Source organism: Capra hircus, chromosome 5, assembly GCF_001704415.2.
Source record: "Capra hircus breed San Clemente chromosome 5, ASM170441v1, whole genome shotgun sequence".
Lineage (NCBI taxonomy): Eukaryota > Metazoa > Chordata > Mammalia > Artiodactyla > Bovidae > Capra > Capra hircus.
In genome coordinates this window covers 90272994-90287778 of record NC_030812.1, presented here as the reverse complement: position 1 = coordinate 90287778, position 14785 = coordinate 90272994, and the positions used below count along the sequence as shown (strand labels likewise).

The 14785-nt window shown below is 36.7% G+C and overlaps 1 protein-coding gene across 1 annotated transcript in view; it reads left to right on the top strand.

Moving 5' to 3' along the window:
- Positions 1-14785, top strand: part of PIK3C2G (phosphatidylinositol-4-phosphate 3-kinase catalytic subunit type 2 gamma) — a 470847-nt gene that overhangs the window by 95866 nt on the left and 360196 nt on the right. The window contains exons 9-10 of the mRNA XM_018048420.1: positions 8686-8808; positions 12525-12558. Coding sequence (XP_017903909.1) covers positions 8686-8808; positions 12525-12558 — 157 coding nt within the window. The remainder of the gene's footprint in view (positions 1-8685; positions 8809-12524; positions 12559-14785) is intronic.

Sequence of the window (14785 nt, the reverse complement as noted above, 5' to 3'; positions counted from 1 at the left end):
CAGAAGAACTGTAGGAAAAAGATCTTCCTGACCCAGATAACCACGATAGTGTGATCACTCACCTAGAGCCAGACATCCTGGAATGCAAAGTCAAGTGGGCCTTAGGAAGCATCCCTACAAACAAAGCTAGTGGAAGTGATGGAATTCCAATTGAGCTATTTCAAATCCTAAAAGGTGATGCTGTGAAAGTGCTGCACTCAATATGCCAGCAAATTTGAAAAACTCAGCAGTGGCCACAGAACTGGAAAAGGTCAGTTTACATTCCAATCTCAAAGAAAGGCAATGCCAAAAATGTTCAAACTACTGCACAATTGCACTCATCTCACATGCTAGCAAAGTAATGCTCAAAATTCTCCAAGCTAGGGTTCAACAGTACATGAACCGAGAATTCCCGATGTTCAGGCTGGTTTTAGAAAAGGCAGAGGAACCAGAGATCAAATTGCCAACATCTATTGGTCATCTAAAAGCAAGAGAATTCCAGAGAAACACCTACTTCTATTTTATTGACTATGCCTAAGCCTTTGACTCTGTGAATCACAACAAACTGAAAAATTTTTAAAGAGATGGGAATACCAGACCACCCTACCTGTATTCTGAAAAATCTGGAAGCAGGCCAAAAAGGAAACATTTAGAACTGGATAGTACTACAGACTTGTTTCAAATTGGGAAAGGAGTACGTCAAGGCTGTATACTGACACCCTGCTTATTTAACTTGTATGCAGAGTACATCATGAAAAACGCTGGGCTGGAGGAAGCACAAGCTGGAATCAAGATTGCTAGGAGAAATATCAATAACCTGAGATATGCAGATGACACCACCCTTATGGCAGAAAGTGAAGAGGAACTAAAGAGCTTCTTGATGAAAGTGAAAAAGCTGGCTTAAAACTCAACATTCAAAAAACTAAGATCATCACATCCAGTCTCATCACTTTAAGGCAAACAGATGGGGAAACAATGGAAATAGTGACAGACTTTATTTTCTTGGGCTCCATAATCACTGCAGATGGTGACTGCAGCCATGAAATTAAAAGATGCTTGCTCCTTGGAAGAAAAGCTATGACCAACCTAGATAGCATATTAAAAAGCAGAGACATTACTTTGCCAACAATGGTCCATCTATTGAAAGATGTGGTTTTTCCAGTTGTCATGTATGGATGTGAGAGTTGGACTACAAAGCTGAGTGCTGAAGAATTGATGCTTCTGAACTGTAGTGTCAGAGAAGACTCTTGAGAATCTCTTGGACTGAAAGGTTATCAAACCAATCAATCTTAAAGGAAATGTCCTGAATATCATTGGAAGGACTGATACTGAAGATGAAGCTCCAATATTTGGCCACATGATGCAAAGAACTGACTCACTAGAAAACATCCTGATTCTGGGAAAGATTGAAGGCAGGAGGAAAAGCGGATGACAGAGGATGAGATGGTTGGATGGCATCACCGACTGGACGGATTGCTTTGAGCAAGCTGCGGGAGTTGGAGATGGACAGGAAAGCCTGGCATGCTGCATTCCATGGGGTCACAAAAACCCCAGACAGGGCTGAGTGTCTGAACTGAACTGTAATGACTTAGAACTCTTTCTACATATTTCTGGCTTCAATTAGCAAATATTTTGTTAAGGCTATCTGCATCTATGTTTATGAGAGACATCAGCCTATACTTTTCTTGTAATAATTTGGCTTGATTTTAACATTGAAATAATGCTAGCTTTATAAAATAAGTTAAGAAACGTTCCCTCTGGCTGACTCTGCATTCTGAAATAATTTGTGTAGATTTGGTTTTCTTTCTTTCTTAGATGTTTGATAAAATTTATCAATGAAGCCATCTGTTTATAGAATTTTCCTTATGGGAAAGATTTATTATAAACTCAATTTGTTCTAATTCAAAAACATAGAATCATTCAAAGTTTAAAGTCATAAATTTCCCTCTAACTTTTAGTGGTATCCTATGAATTTTGATACGTTGGCCATCATCTCTTTAAATATATCTCTCCCCCATTTTTATCTTTCCAGAACTCCAAATGCATAAATGCCTCTGACAGGTTTGGCTCGTGTGTACTGGCTTTTCTTCCCACTCATTTTCCTCTTTGCGTTTCGGTAGGATGGTTTCTCTTGATCTATCTTCAATTTCACTGATACTTTACTTCACTGTGTTCAATCTGATGGTCAGATTGATGTTCAATCAACTGAAAGAATTCTTCATCTCTAGTATCAAGTGTATTCTTATAATTCTATGATTTCCACTTGCCTCTTGTACATCGTTTTCATGCCTCTGCTGAAATCCCCATCTGTTCATGCCTGTCATCTACATTTTCCACTATGTCCTGTCCCATGCTAATCATAGTTACTTAAAGTCCTCGTCTGATTGTTCTAACATCTGGGTCATTTATTAGTTTGGTTTTGTTAGTCGTTTCATCTACTGACAATGGATTGTTATATTTTGTTTTTTTGGTATAGATCCTAATTTTGTATTGAGTCCTAAACACCCCGTGTAGAACAATACTAGAGACTGAGGTTAATTGTATTCATACCTGGATATGGGTAATGCTCTTCTGTTATGCTATTTGTATGTAGAGTTGGTAAATCTAGTCAGGATTTGAGCTTTGAGTTTTGTTTTTCCTATCATTATAGTCGGGGCACTTCAGGCTTCAAATTCCCTAATGGTTAGTTACCATCACCTATACTTATATAGAGCACCTGCAGTACCAGAGTCTTTTTCTCTGTTCCCCAGCTTTCAACAGCCCATTTGCTAGGTCACAGAGACGACCTCTCTCAATACTATTGTCTCTCTCCTAGTGTACTCTGCTATTGTTTATTATTCAAAATAGATTCATTTTTGTATTACAGTAAAGGGAATTTTGAGGTAACGATCAACAACAGCCCTAGGCTGTGTTTTTGAATCTCAGGATTGGAACTGTCTGAGCATTTCTGCCTTAAAATTGGAACTTTCTTGCAGCCAAACTGTACTTTATATCTGCACTTAGTCTTGTACAGGAGACAGTTTTCTGTCCTTCCTCCTAGTGGTTCCTGACTTCGGATTGGTATCCACGTGGGATCCTGGGCTCCAGACAGGGTCCCCAGTCTCCTCCCCAGGAACAACAGGTTTTTGCTTCAACCATTCTCTCACCAGCAAAGGATCTTAACCCATGTCCCACCTATCCCTGCAAGGCAGGCTGTTTGCTTTTTCTCCCTTCCTCCAAAGCAAGAGATTTTTGCCGGGGCTCAGGATCACAGAGGATACCTGTCTCCTCTTGTATTATCATTTTGCTAGTATCATAAACCAGTAGCTTAGAGCTTCAGCTTCTTATAAGAGGAAGATCTACAGAAATAGGGTTTCTCCTAGAAGGCCAATGAATGGACCTTCAGTTTCCTGCACTGTCTTCATTATTTCCCCTGAATAACTGGTAGATGTCCAAGATGAGCTTACGAATGACTGTTAAGTCTCCTTGTGTCTTGAACTCCCAGATATTTCAGACTGACATGTTTGCTCACATCTAGCCTTTAAGAATCTGCTGAAATTTTGGCTGATTTATTCTTACCCTCTTATATAGTGGCCATCTCGTTCTCCTGTGTCTGCCAAAGGCCAAAGACATTTTGTGCTCCATCTCCCCTTGGCAGGGCCTGCCACTCTTTGGAATTTGGTCTACTTGGTCACCTTTTGACCTCAAATCTCTAATGCAGTCAGGAAAAATTATGATCTTTGTATATTATCTGCCTGTTTCTATTTTTACAGTGAGTCCAAAGTTCTACATTTTAAGCTGAAATGAAACTCCAAAGACAATTTTTAATCTTTAAGGAGCAATTTATAATAGCACTAACTGCTGAACCTGGAATAAAAATAATTCTAAATTCTCAATTTGTCTCCTGAATTTGATAATTAATTGAATTTGATAATTTTTAGTATGTAACCAGAAATAGCAGTTAATTAAGATTCATTTTAAAAATCCTAGAAAACAGCAAGCTACTTAAACACATTATTACTGTGGTCTCCCTCAAAGCTAAATTGAGGGAATGGGGTGGGGGACATGACCCTTATGCTCTTAGTTTACTTTTGTTTTCAAAAAAGATGAGAAGGAAAGTTTGTCAGCAATCTTCTCCAGTGTTCAAAATACATTACAAATATGCTTAATCTCTAAAGTATTAGACTGGTGCTCCTTCAGAGTCTATGATACATCAATTATTTCTAAGGTTAGAATATAGCACATAAAATAACATCACAGCAGTATTGTTAGTTTTCACTAATCCATAGAGTTAGAAAGAATTTAAAGTAGTCTACTTCAAACTCTTATTTAACACAAAAGTTTCCTCTAAACATGCCGACTGCCTGCACACCTGTAACGTGGAAGAAGTCTCTACTCACAAGGCAGCCTGCTCAATTTTGGGAAAAAATATTTTTTTCCAAAATATCAAGCCAAAATGAATATCTCACAATGAGCCAAAATGAAATTCCCGAAATGTGAAATCATTTGTTCTGATTTATCATTCCAGAACTTACAGTAAATGTAATCTCCTTTTTACTTGAAAGGTCATCATATACTTGAAAGTGATTGTGTTTCCTTTTCCTGTTTTTCCAAACTGAAACTTCCTAGTAACATCTATTATATTTTCTTTATGCCCATTAAACTGTAGTCTTATGGTTTATGTCTCAAAACTTTGTGTACTCCAACTGTGACCCATACTTCTTCCTTCATCATCTAAATATTAAATGTTCTGAAATGTTATATACCCAAGTTTCCATTTTTATTTCCTCTGTTTATATTTTCCTTCTGGACAATTAAATCCAATTTCTTTGTCAGGTATCACCTCTATGAAAATAACACTCAAACCTAAGCTTTGATATCTCTTGAAATTAGGGACAAATTCTTTTGTTTTGTGTCTGTAGAATATCTCATCACAGATCACCCAAAGCCCTTGTGGTTTGGGGTCAGAAAAGTTTTGCATTTGCTTCTGCCTGAGTCCAAAATAGTAACAACACTGGCATTATTTTTAGCATAAATTCTTGCTAAGGGTAGTGCAAATTAATACTCCATAGCTATACAAAACAGTTCCTCAGGTAATCATTTTCCTTACTCAATGCCCAGGTTGACAGAGAATTCCTCAATTGTTCTCCTGGTCAGTAGGCACTGGTGTTTTGTTTTGTTTTGTTTTGTTTTGTTTTGTTTTGCATCTTTTGTGGGCGACAGTCCAGTGTCAGGGATCTCAGCCCCAGGTCTGCCCCTTCTCCTACCTCAACCAATAGCTTTAGGTCTAAAATTTCAGCACTTGTCCCATTCTAAGCAGTAAACACCAGTATCTAAGTCCACTGACATTTTCCCCAGGCTACTGACATATCCATGTTGAAGCTAATGCTCAGCCTTTAAAGTCCCTCATTAAATTTCTGTCATCCACAGATTTATCCCATCTTTGTTTTGGGCTAAACTTTGGATTTACATTTTCTTATGGTTCAGCTAATGTTTATATGAGTGTACACTGTGTGTGTGTGTGTGTGTGTGTGTGTGTGTGTGTGTGTAATGCATCCATGTTTGCTCAGTCCAGCAACTGCAAGAGCTAGAACTCTGCTGCATTTCCCAGTACCCAGAGGCTGAGTCTACTTGGTTTTTCCATTGGCAACTCAAGCTCTGTGTATCAAAGATATATACATCACAATTCCACCAAAACTTCATATTTTGCCATAACTCATGGCACTCTGTCTTTTGGTTTTCCAAGTATGAAATTTTGAAAACATCTCCAATCCAATATCCCTGTTGAACTCAATCCAATTAGTCACCAAGTTAATTCTACAATGGCAACATTTCACTTAACATATTCTAGCAATTTTGGTGACTCAAAAATGAAATATTTATCTTTCTGAATTTTTATGCAGATCAAATGAGATAAATAGATCAGACAAGAGGCACTACAAGACTACAATAACAGATGGAATAAATTAGCTATTGAGTGACCCAATCAACCCAACATTTGCACTTTAACTAGTAATATTTCATGGATTTCAACAAATTCACATGTATCTCATATCTACAAAGAATGTATGAATGAAAAATAAATTCATTCACTCAGAACCTGATATACATCTCCATCATAGTTTAATAATTTTCATATTATTAGTTACCTGGGCATGAACAGTGTCTGACTTCTCTTATAAACCAAAAAATCTGTGTGAATGGATAAAAATGAACTAATTAAAAATGAATTAACTAAAATTTAGCCCACATTCTTTGCCAGGGACTTTTCCTATTTTACCTTATTTAACCTTAATAATAATTGTGTGTTGTGTGTTAGTCCCTCAGTCATGTCCGACTCTTTGCAACCCCGTGGACTGTAGCCCACCAGGCTCTTTTCCCATGGGATTCTCCAGGCAAGAATACTAGAGTGGGTTGCCATTCCCTTCTCCAAATAATAATAATAAATTATTATTTAATAATCATAATCAATTCAGTTCAGTTGCTCAGTTGTGTCCAACTCTTTGCTACCCCATGACTTGAAGCACACCAGGCCTCCCTGTCCGTCACCAACTCCTGGGGTCTACCCAAATTCATGTCCATCGAGTCAGTGATGCCATCCAGCCATCTCATCCTCTGTCGTCCCCTTCTCCTCCTGCCCCCAATCCCTCCCAGCATCAGGGTCATAATAAGTAATTATTATTGTTCCAATTCTATGAGAGAATGAGGGAATTCAGATACATGGAAGTTAAATAATTTTGATAATGGCCATAGGTAGAATAGGACAGAATCAGGATTTTATCACATATAACCTTATTGCAGAGCTGGAAAAAGAATTTATTATTTATTTCACAAGAAAGAGTATATTCATATGATATTAATAGTTGGGTTGCTCTCTTTGGGGAAAATTTGATTTGTTAATAAGTTCAGTGTCAAATGTGGTACTCAACACTAACCTCAGTTCAGATTATATACATTTGCTGAGCTCTAACTTTCTGGTTTTGGAGAGTACATGTCTTCCAGTTTAACAATAAAGTAGCTCTTCTGGCAGCCACATCACAATGTGGACTCATTTATTTCACACATAAATAAAACAACTGAGCTTTTTCCACATGTATTAGTAATAAATTTTTCTTCCTATGTTATAACTGAGTAGTTATATTTTCTTAATTTGTGAAGACTTAAGATCCAAGTTAACCCAGTTAAGTTCAATTTTTTGTTTGTTTTGTTTTATTTTATTTTTAGCTCATTAGTCAAGTCTGTTGACAATTTTGGAGTCCTGATTGTGTCTTTCATAGTATTAATTAGCCATTCTTTCTAGGTTTTGTCAACAGTTTTCAATGTTTATAAAATCATTATAAAATGTACTGGAGATATATTAAAAAGCTTTGTTTTTCCATAAAAGACATAAAATTATATTCTTAAATATAATACACAGTTTTTTGTATTTATATTGACAATGTTTTGATAAGAAAATGATCTAGAATAAGTAGAGTTAAAATCTTTTGTATTATGAATTCATATCTTTGTGTGAAAATTTTTTTTTCCATCTCTGTTGAAATAAACTCCATTGAAATTCTCCATTGGAATGACTGTGATTCTAGACTTGAGCTAATGTGTTTTGAAAAGCCAACTTTATAGTGATTTAGTGATATAGATAAAATACATTAAAATATAATAGAGTTAAAGATGATTAACAAATGATTAAAAGAAAAAAAGAGAGATTTCTAAACAGTTACCAACAAAAAACAAAAAAGAATAAGGTCAAAATAGGGCAATTTTTCTTTTTTTTTTTAATGAAAGCTAAGTTTAAGAACATATGAAAGCTCAGAAATTAAAAAAAAATGAAAAGCTCTTAGAACTGTGACACAAAGTCTGTGTATGACTATCTTAAGCAGAGACAGTAATTTTGATTTTAAGAATACTTGGTCATTTCTGTGGACTGTACTTGTCATCGGTGATTTTATTTTTGAAACATCATAAACTTAAAATACAGTATCATCAAATGATTACCTAACACCCCCAGTACCAAGCTTCATTGTCTCAAGTTTGTTCTGAACTCTGATTTTTAATAATTTTGCCCTCGTGTACAGTGCTTACAAAAATAAATGTATTCTGCACTCTACACAGATCTGCTATAAATTGACTGGTTTTCAAAGTATTTTTCAGGAACCAGAGACTTTCAGTCTTTCTCTCTCTGTCTCTGTCTCTTCTCTCTCCCATTTTATATCAGATAATGTTAGAGTTGATATATATCAACTAGGACTGATAGTCCTCGGAGAAGGCGATGGCACCCCACTCCAGTACTCTTGCTTGGAAAATCCCATGGACGGAGGAGCCTGGAAGGCTGCAGTCCGTGGGGTCGCTGAGGGTCGGGCACGACTGAGCGACTTCACTTTCACTTTTCACTTTCATGCACTGGAGAAGGAAATGGCAAGCCACTCCAGTGTTCTTGCCTGGAGAATCCCAGGGACAGGGGAGCCTGGTGGGCTGCCGTCTATGGGGTCGCACAGAGTCGGACACGACTGAAGTGACTTAGCAGCAGCAGCAGGACTGATAGTCCTAGTTTTCAGCATTCACTCAATGCAAATCACGCTTAAATCACAGGGTAACCAGTCCTGAGAATCTTTTACATGGAAACAACCATTTTTTATTGTTTCCTCTTCCTAGGTAGAGAGGTAGTTTAAAGATAAATTAGTGTCCTCTTGATTTCAATAAACTAAAAGGTATCAATCTTTCCATCTACAGCAAAATGTGGATAATGTTATTGAAGAAGTAAAAAATATATGCAGTGTTCTGGGATGTGTGGAGACCAAACAAATTACGGATGCTGTAAATGAACTAAATCTTATTCTTCAGAGAAAGCCAAAGGTAAATACACTCATTTATTACACAGCAATTATTTTAAACCTGAGTTCAATAATTAATTAGGGAGAGTGAAAGACTTTTGATGAACTGGTATATACGTATGTGTGTGTGTGTGCGTACGTATATGCATGTGTTGCTGTTCATATATATTTCAATCATTTGGAGGTAATGAAAACCTACTATACCAAAATGATTTAATTAAAAGGAAATTTCTTATAACTTCAAAGTGTAACTACAATACAACCTTCAAATGAGACTGAAATCTACCCTACATTCCTACCTAAATGAATGTGCTTATATAATAATATTCACAGGCAAGTGTTTGTATAGACCATTAATGGCTCTCATGCACACCAGTGTATGCAGAGGTAGGCACCCATGCTTGCTTGGACAAGCATTTATACAGGTATGAAGAAATCAGTTTTTGCGGTACTTTTTGTTGAATCTTCAAGGCACACTCCTTCGATGATCTCACATTCTATAATGATTTCCTGGGTTTTCTATTTATAAAAATGAGCATTATATGATTTTTTAAATCTCAGAAATCTGATGTATATTATATGTGATTATTGCCTAAGAAAAATATTAGGACATCTGGTTACAATGAATTGTTCAATCTTGTTACTAGTTTAGCAAGTGATAAAGTCAAAAGATATGATACTGCTGATGATAATGACTAATACTTGATAGTGAATTGCAGTAGTATCTTCACTTATATATTACTTCATTTCATTTAATTTTTATTTTATTTCAATTAATCCTCCCAGCAATACCTTGAAGGTGGCATTTTACTGTTCATTTTAGTATTAAAATCTGATGCTTAGAGTGCTGTGTATAGAGGATTACTAAGCAGCAAAATAGAAATTTGAGCCCAGGCCTCTAAACATGCTTCAGTACATATGAAACTTAATAAAAGAGAGTGACTGTATGCATTCCTTATCTATATGGATAGGAAAAGCACAGATTCTATTACCTTGAATGCACCAGTCTTGAAATTTCAAAAAGACTGATTTACAAAGTTGACAATTATACTAATATATATAAATTGTCATACTTATTGTTTCAAATAGGTGACGGGTAAAAATCAGTAGTTTCTTACTATTGGACTTCCTATGTCTTTTTTTTCTTCCCCTCAAGTGCAATTGCTTTACAACGTTGTGTTAGTTTCTGCTGTACAACGAAGTGAATCAGCTCTATGTATACATGTTCATTGAATCAGCTATTCGTATACATAAATCTCCTCCCTCTTGAGTCTCCCTCCTACTCTCCCATCTCACCTTTTTAAGTCATCACAGAGCACCAGGCTGAGCTCCCTATGATATATAGCAGCCTCCCACTAGCTATCTATTTACACATGGTAGTGTATATATGGAGAAGGCAATGGCACCCCACTCCAGTACTCTTGCCTGGAAAATCTCATGGACGGAGGAGCCTGGTAGGCTGCAGTCCATGGGGTCACTAAGGGTCAGACACAACTGAGCGACTTCACTTTCACTTTTCACTTTCATGCATTGGAGAAGGAAATGGCAACCCACTCCAGTGTTCTTGCCTGGAGAATCCCAGGGACAGGGGAGCCTGGTGGGCTTCCGTCTGTGGGGTCGCACCGAGTCGGACACGACTGAAGTGACTTAGCAGCAGCAGCAGCATTCATGCATAGAAATGAAGAAAAGAATTGACATTTACCAGTTTTATTTCATATATGTCAAGGGTCAAAATAAATAGTTGAATATCCCCAAGTAAACTCAAGTAAATGCTTAAGTACATTTTGAAAGTTAACTTATTCAACATCATTCAGACATTTTGTCCATCGCTTTCCTCAACGTATCTTAACTACAAGCCTACCTATATAAGAAAATCACTACAAATAGTAAGTATATTTTACATTACTTCTGTAGTAACCAACTATGGCTAATAATGCCAAAGTAGTTCAATCTACCCACCCACCATAAACCTAAAACTAAAGAAACACTGAGAAATACGTCTTCTGCCAACAAACTCAAATTTCAGAAGCTGTCCTTTTTCTTGGCTGCATTTTTAGGTCAACTAGCAAAACACCATTTCCTGCCATACCAGGAAGTAATTAAGTATTTACTAAATGTAAGTTTTGGCAAAATGAAGAATTATATCACAAATGCAGTTGTACTCCATCTATACTTCATGCTCCCACCTAGCACTGGAAACAATTTCCCATTCTTTAGAATTATATTCCAGAAGCTCACATAATATATTTCCATTAAATACACAATAAACAAAATACAAATAAAACATAGAGTCTTACATATTGTGCTGTAGGTGGATGTTATGGTGATTTTAAAATACAAGTTCACACTTCTGAATAAACTCAATTCTAGTTAAGTCATGTTAACGTGTTTAGCAATCTCACCCACACAGCTGGGGTAAAGATCTTATGTGTTGAGCTTAGTAGGTGAATCAATGCTCAAATGAACTATTTTATCTAAGAGAAATGCTTCTGAGAAGGTTCATGTGAATGATACTCTTCAATTAAAAGTTATATAAATGTTTAATTACATTCTAAACATGACAGAAAACTTTTCTCTCTAAAAGGAATACACTAGCAAGTTCCTTGTTACAGGAAAACAATTATTCCCTAGTTTGTTTGTTTGAGAAATCAAGCTTTTCATTAATTGGATTTCCTTCAAAGCAAACTTGTCAAAGCAAAATTTCCAAAAAAATTTAGTGTCAATTAAAATGAATCTTGTTAGAAAACTGAATTTGCTTTTGGACTGAAATGTAACTTTTAGTGAATCTGTGAATCACCTACCTTATACAGTTTTCATGATAATGAAGTTATAGCCAGTAAATTCTAAACTACTAAAGTAACTGCAGGTGTACAATAAATATAAACAAACAAGCAAATAAAAACCACCATGCTAATGCACACAGACTTAAATGATAATGAAAAACACAAAATTTCAGATAGTATTTTTTTTAATTCAGGATATAATCTCAAGTATTTGACTACCAGATTCTCTTTTTAATCCTACAAAATAAAGAAATGAAACTATATAGTGAATCTGTATGATTTTTTTAAGCCTGTATCTAAATGACTGTTAAAATAAGAACTGAACACAGTAAACAGCAAAAATGACAAATCTTTTATGCTAAAATATCAGTCTGTTGTGGAAGGGGGATTGAATTTAGGCACTATCTGTGGGTGTGTGCTGAGTCGCTTCAGTCGTGTCCGACTCTTTGCGACCCTATGGACTGTGGCCCGCCAGGCTCCTTTGTTAATGGAATTCTCCAGGAAAGAAACTGGAGTGGGTTGCCATACTCCCCTCCAGGGTACCTTCCCCACCCAGGGATCAAACCTGGGTCTCCTGCATTGCAGGCAGACTTTTTTGACTGTCTGAGCCACCAGGGAAGCTATTTTGCCATCAGGCAATATCTGCAGAACTGTTCAAATAATACTAAGAAGCCTGAGCTTATGCTAGAAATTTTTTTTTCTTGAATCAAGTAACAAAGATTGTTGATTATGACAAAAGACTTTTCTTTCAATTAAATCCTTACCTAAATTGTAAACCGTACAATTTAGATTTCCTCCTTAATAAGTAATGTTGATATAAGACACCAAGAAATGCATTTTCTTTTTATCATGGCAGAGAAATTTCTGTATGTAGATTGTAGACATTATTGGTTTGGTTTTCCTATATTGTTTTCTGAATAACAAGTGTATCTTTGGACCTATTTTTCTTTTTCAGAATCTTCATCAAAATTCAGACACTTCAGCAAAAGGTAAAACATACGTGCACCCAAATATTTTTTAAATAAACAATTTCTAAAACCAAAAATAAAAATTTTTCCAAATATGGTAATAACACACACAAAAAATATTTCTGAGGGAAAAAACTTTTGCTAAAACTCTTTTTACTGACAGTAGTGATTATTCTGCAAGTGAATAAAAATCCACTGCCTTTGAGCCTGAGGTTTCTTTTTTTAAATAAAGTCAAGAAAGCTATAAAGGTAAAAAGAATTCTGAAAATGCTCTTATTACCATTCTAAAAAAATAAAAAATTTTATTTAACTAATGATATTCTGATGTAAGAGAAGTCAGAAGTGTAGCAGATGTCTTTCTTCAAGGTCATTAATTTCCACTTTAAAATCAAACATCAACTTAATGTATCAGGCAGGAGGATTTGGTTCTGAAATATTTAAGTGTTCACAGAAGCTCTGAACCTACAAAACTGTAAGCCACAGGAGGACTGAGCCTCTGTTGAAAAGGGGAGATAGTGTGGTGCACAGCAATGAGTCTGGCTTCTGGAATCAGGCAGAACTGGTTTTGAATTCCAACTCTGCCCATTTTTTGACTCTGATGGTAAAGAATGAAACTCTCTGATCCTCAGTTTTTATAATATGAATAAAGGATAGGACAGTATGTAAAGTGCAGGGTGTGGTCAAGATTGCTCTTGTTTGCACTGGCAGATCATATTTGGCTTATGAACACTTATGAGTATCTTTAAGGAAATGATCTGACTCATAGATGTTCAGCTAACACTGTCAAAGGTGACAGAGAAGCACAAACAATAATTCTGACCTGCCCTCCCATACCCTTAGTGGTTTTCAATAGAAAGTTATGTATAGCAGGATATCCTGTCAACTCTAATTCCCACCACTCAAAAGAAGACACAGTAAGGCCCCTACATATGAACCTTCAAGTTGCAAACTTTGAAAGATGCGAACGTGTGTTCAGGCATGAGTGAAACTGCAGCTTTCCCTCCATCTCCTACTGCTAATGATTCTTCAGCTCCACTATCTCCCACCTCCTCCTCTCCATCTCCAGTCAGTAGCTCTTCTCACCTGTTCATTCAGTGTCAGTCTCTGTATACCAGCTGTTGGACTGTACTACTGTACTTTTCAAGGTACTGTACTATCAGATTAAAAACGTTTTTATTTTTTGTTTGCTTTTCATATGTTCAGTTCAGTTCAGTTGCTCAGTCGTGTCCAACTCTTTGTGACCCCATGAATCACAGCACACCAGGCCTCCCTGTTCATCACCATCTCCCGGAGTTCGCTCAGACTCATGTCCATCAAGTTCGTGCTGCCATCCAGCCATTTCATCCTCGGTCATCTCCTTCTCCTCTTGCCCCCAATACCTCCCAGCATCAAAGTTTTTTCCAATGAGTCAACTCTTCTCATGAGGTGGCCAAAGTACTGGAGTTTCAGCTTTAGCATCATTCCTTCCAAAGAAATCCCTGGGCTGATCTCCTTCAGAATGGACTGGTTGGATCTCCTTGCAGTCCAAGGGACTCTCAAGAGTCTTCTCCAACACCACAGTTCAAAAGCATCAATTCTTCGGTGCTTAGCCTTCTTCATAGTCCAACTCTCACATCCATACATGACCACAGGAAAAACCATAGCCTTGACTAGATGGACCTTAGTTGGCAAAGTAATGTCTCTGCTTTTGAATATGCTATCTAGGTTGGTCATAACTTTTCTTCCAAGGAGTAGGTGTCTTTTAATTTCATGGCTGCAGTCACCATCTGCAGGGATTCCAGAGCCCCCCAAAAATTAAGTCTGACACTGTTTCCACTGTTTCCCCATCTATTTCCCATGAAGTGATGGGACCGGATGCCATGATCTTCGTTTTCTGAATGTTGAGCTTTAGGACAACTTTTTCGCTCTCCTCTTTCACTTTTGTTTGAAAAGTATTATAAATCTATTACAGTACAGAACTATATAGTCGATTGTGTTAGCTGGGTACCTAGGCTAACTTTGTTGTACTTACAAACAAATTGGACTTACAAATGCACTCTCAGAACTGAACTCATTCATATATAGTGGACTTACTGTATGAAGTACATAGGAAGAACTCCCCCACTTCACATCACAGAGGAAAATGGGACAGCAAAGGGTAAGGGCAAAAAACCGTTGCTAGTGCAAAAATCCCTATTCAAAGCATTCACATAATAAAACTCCAGAGCATCAAGAAGGAAGGGGAGAGATAGACAGCCCCTAACAATTT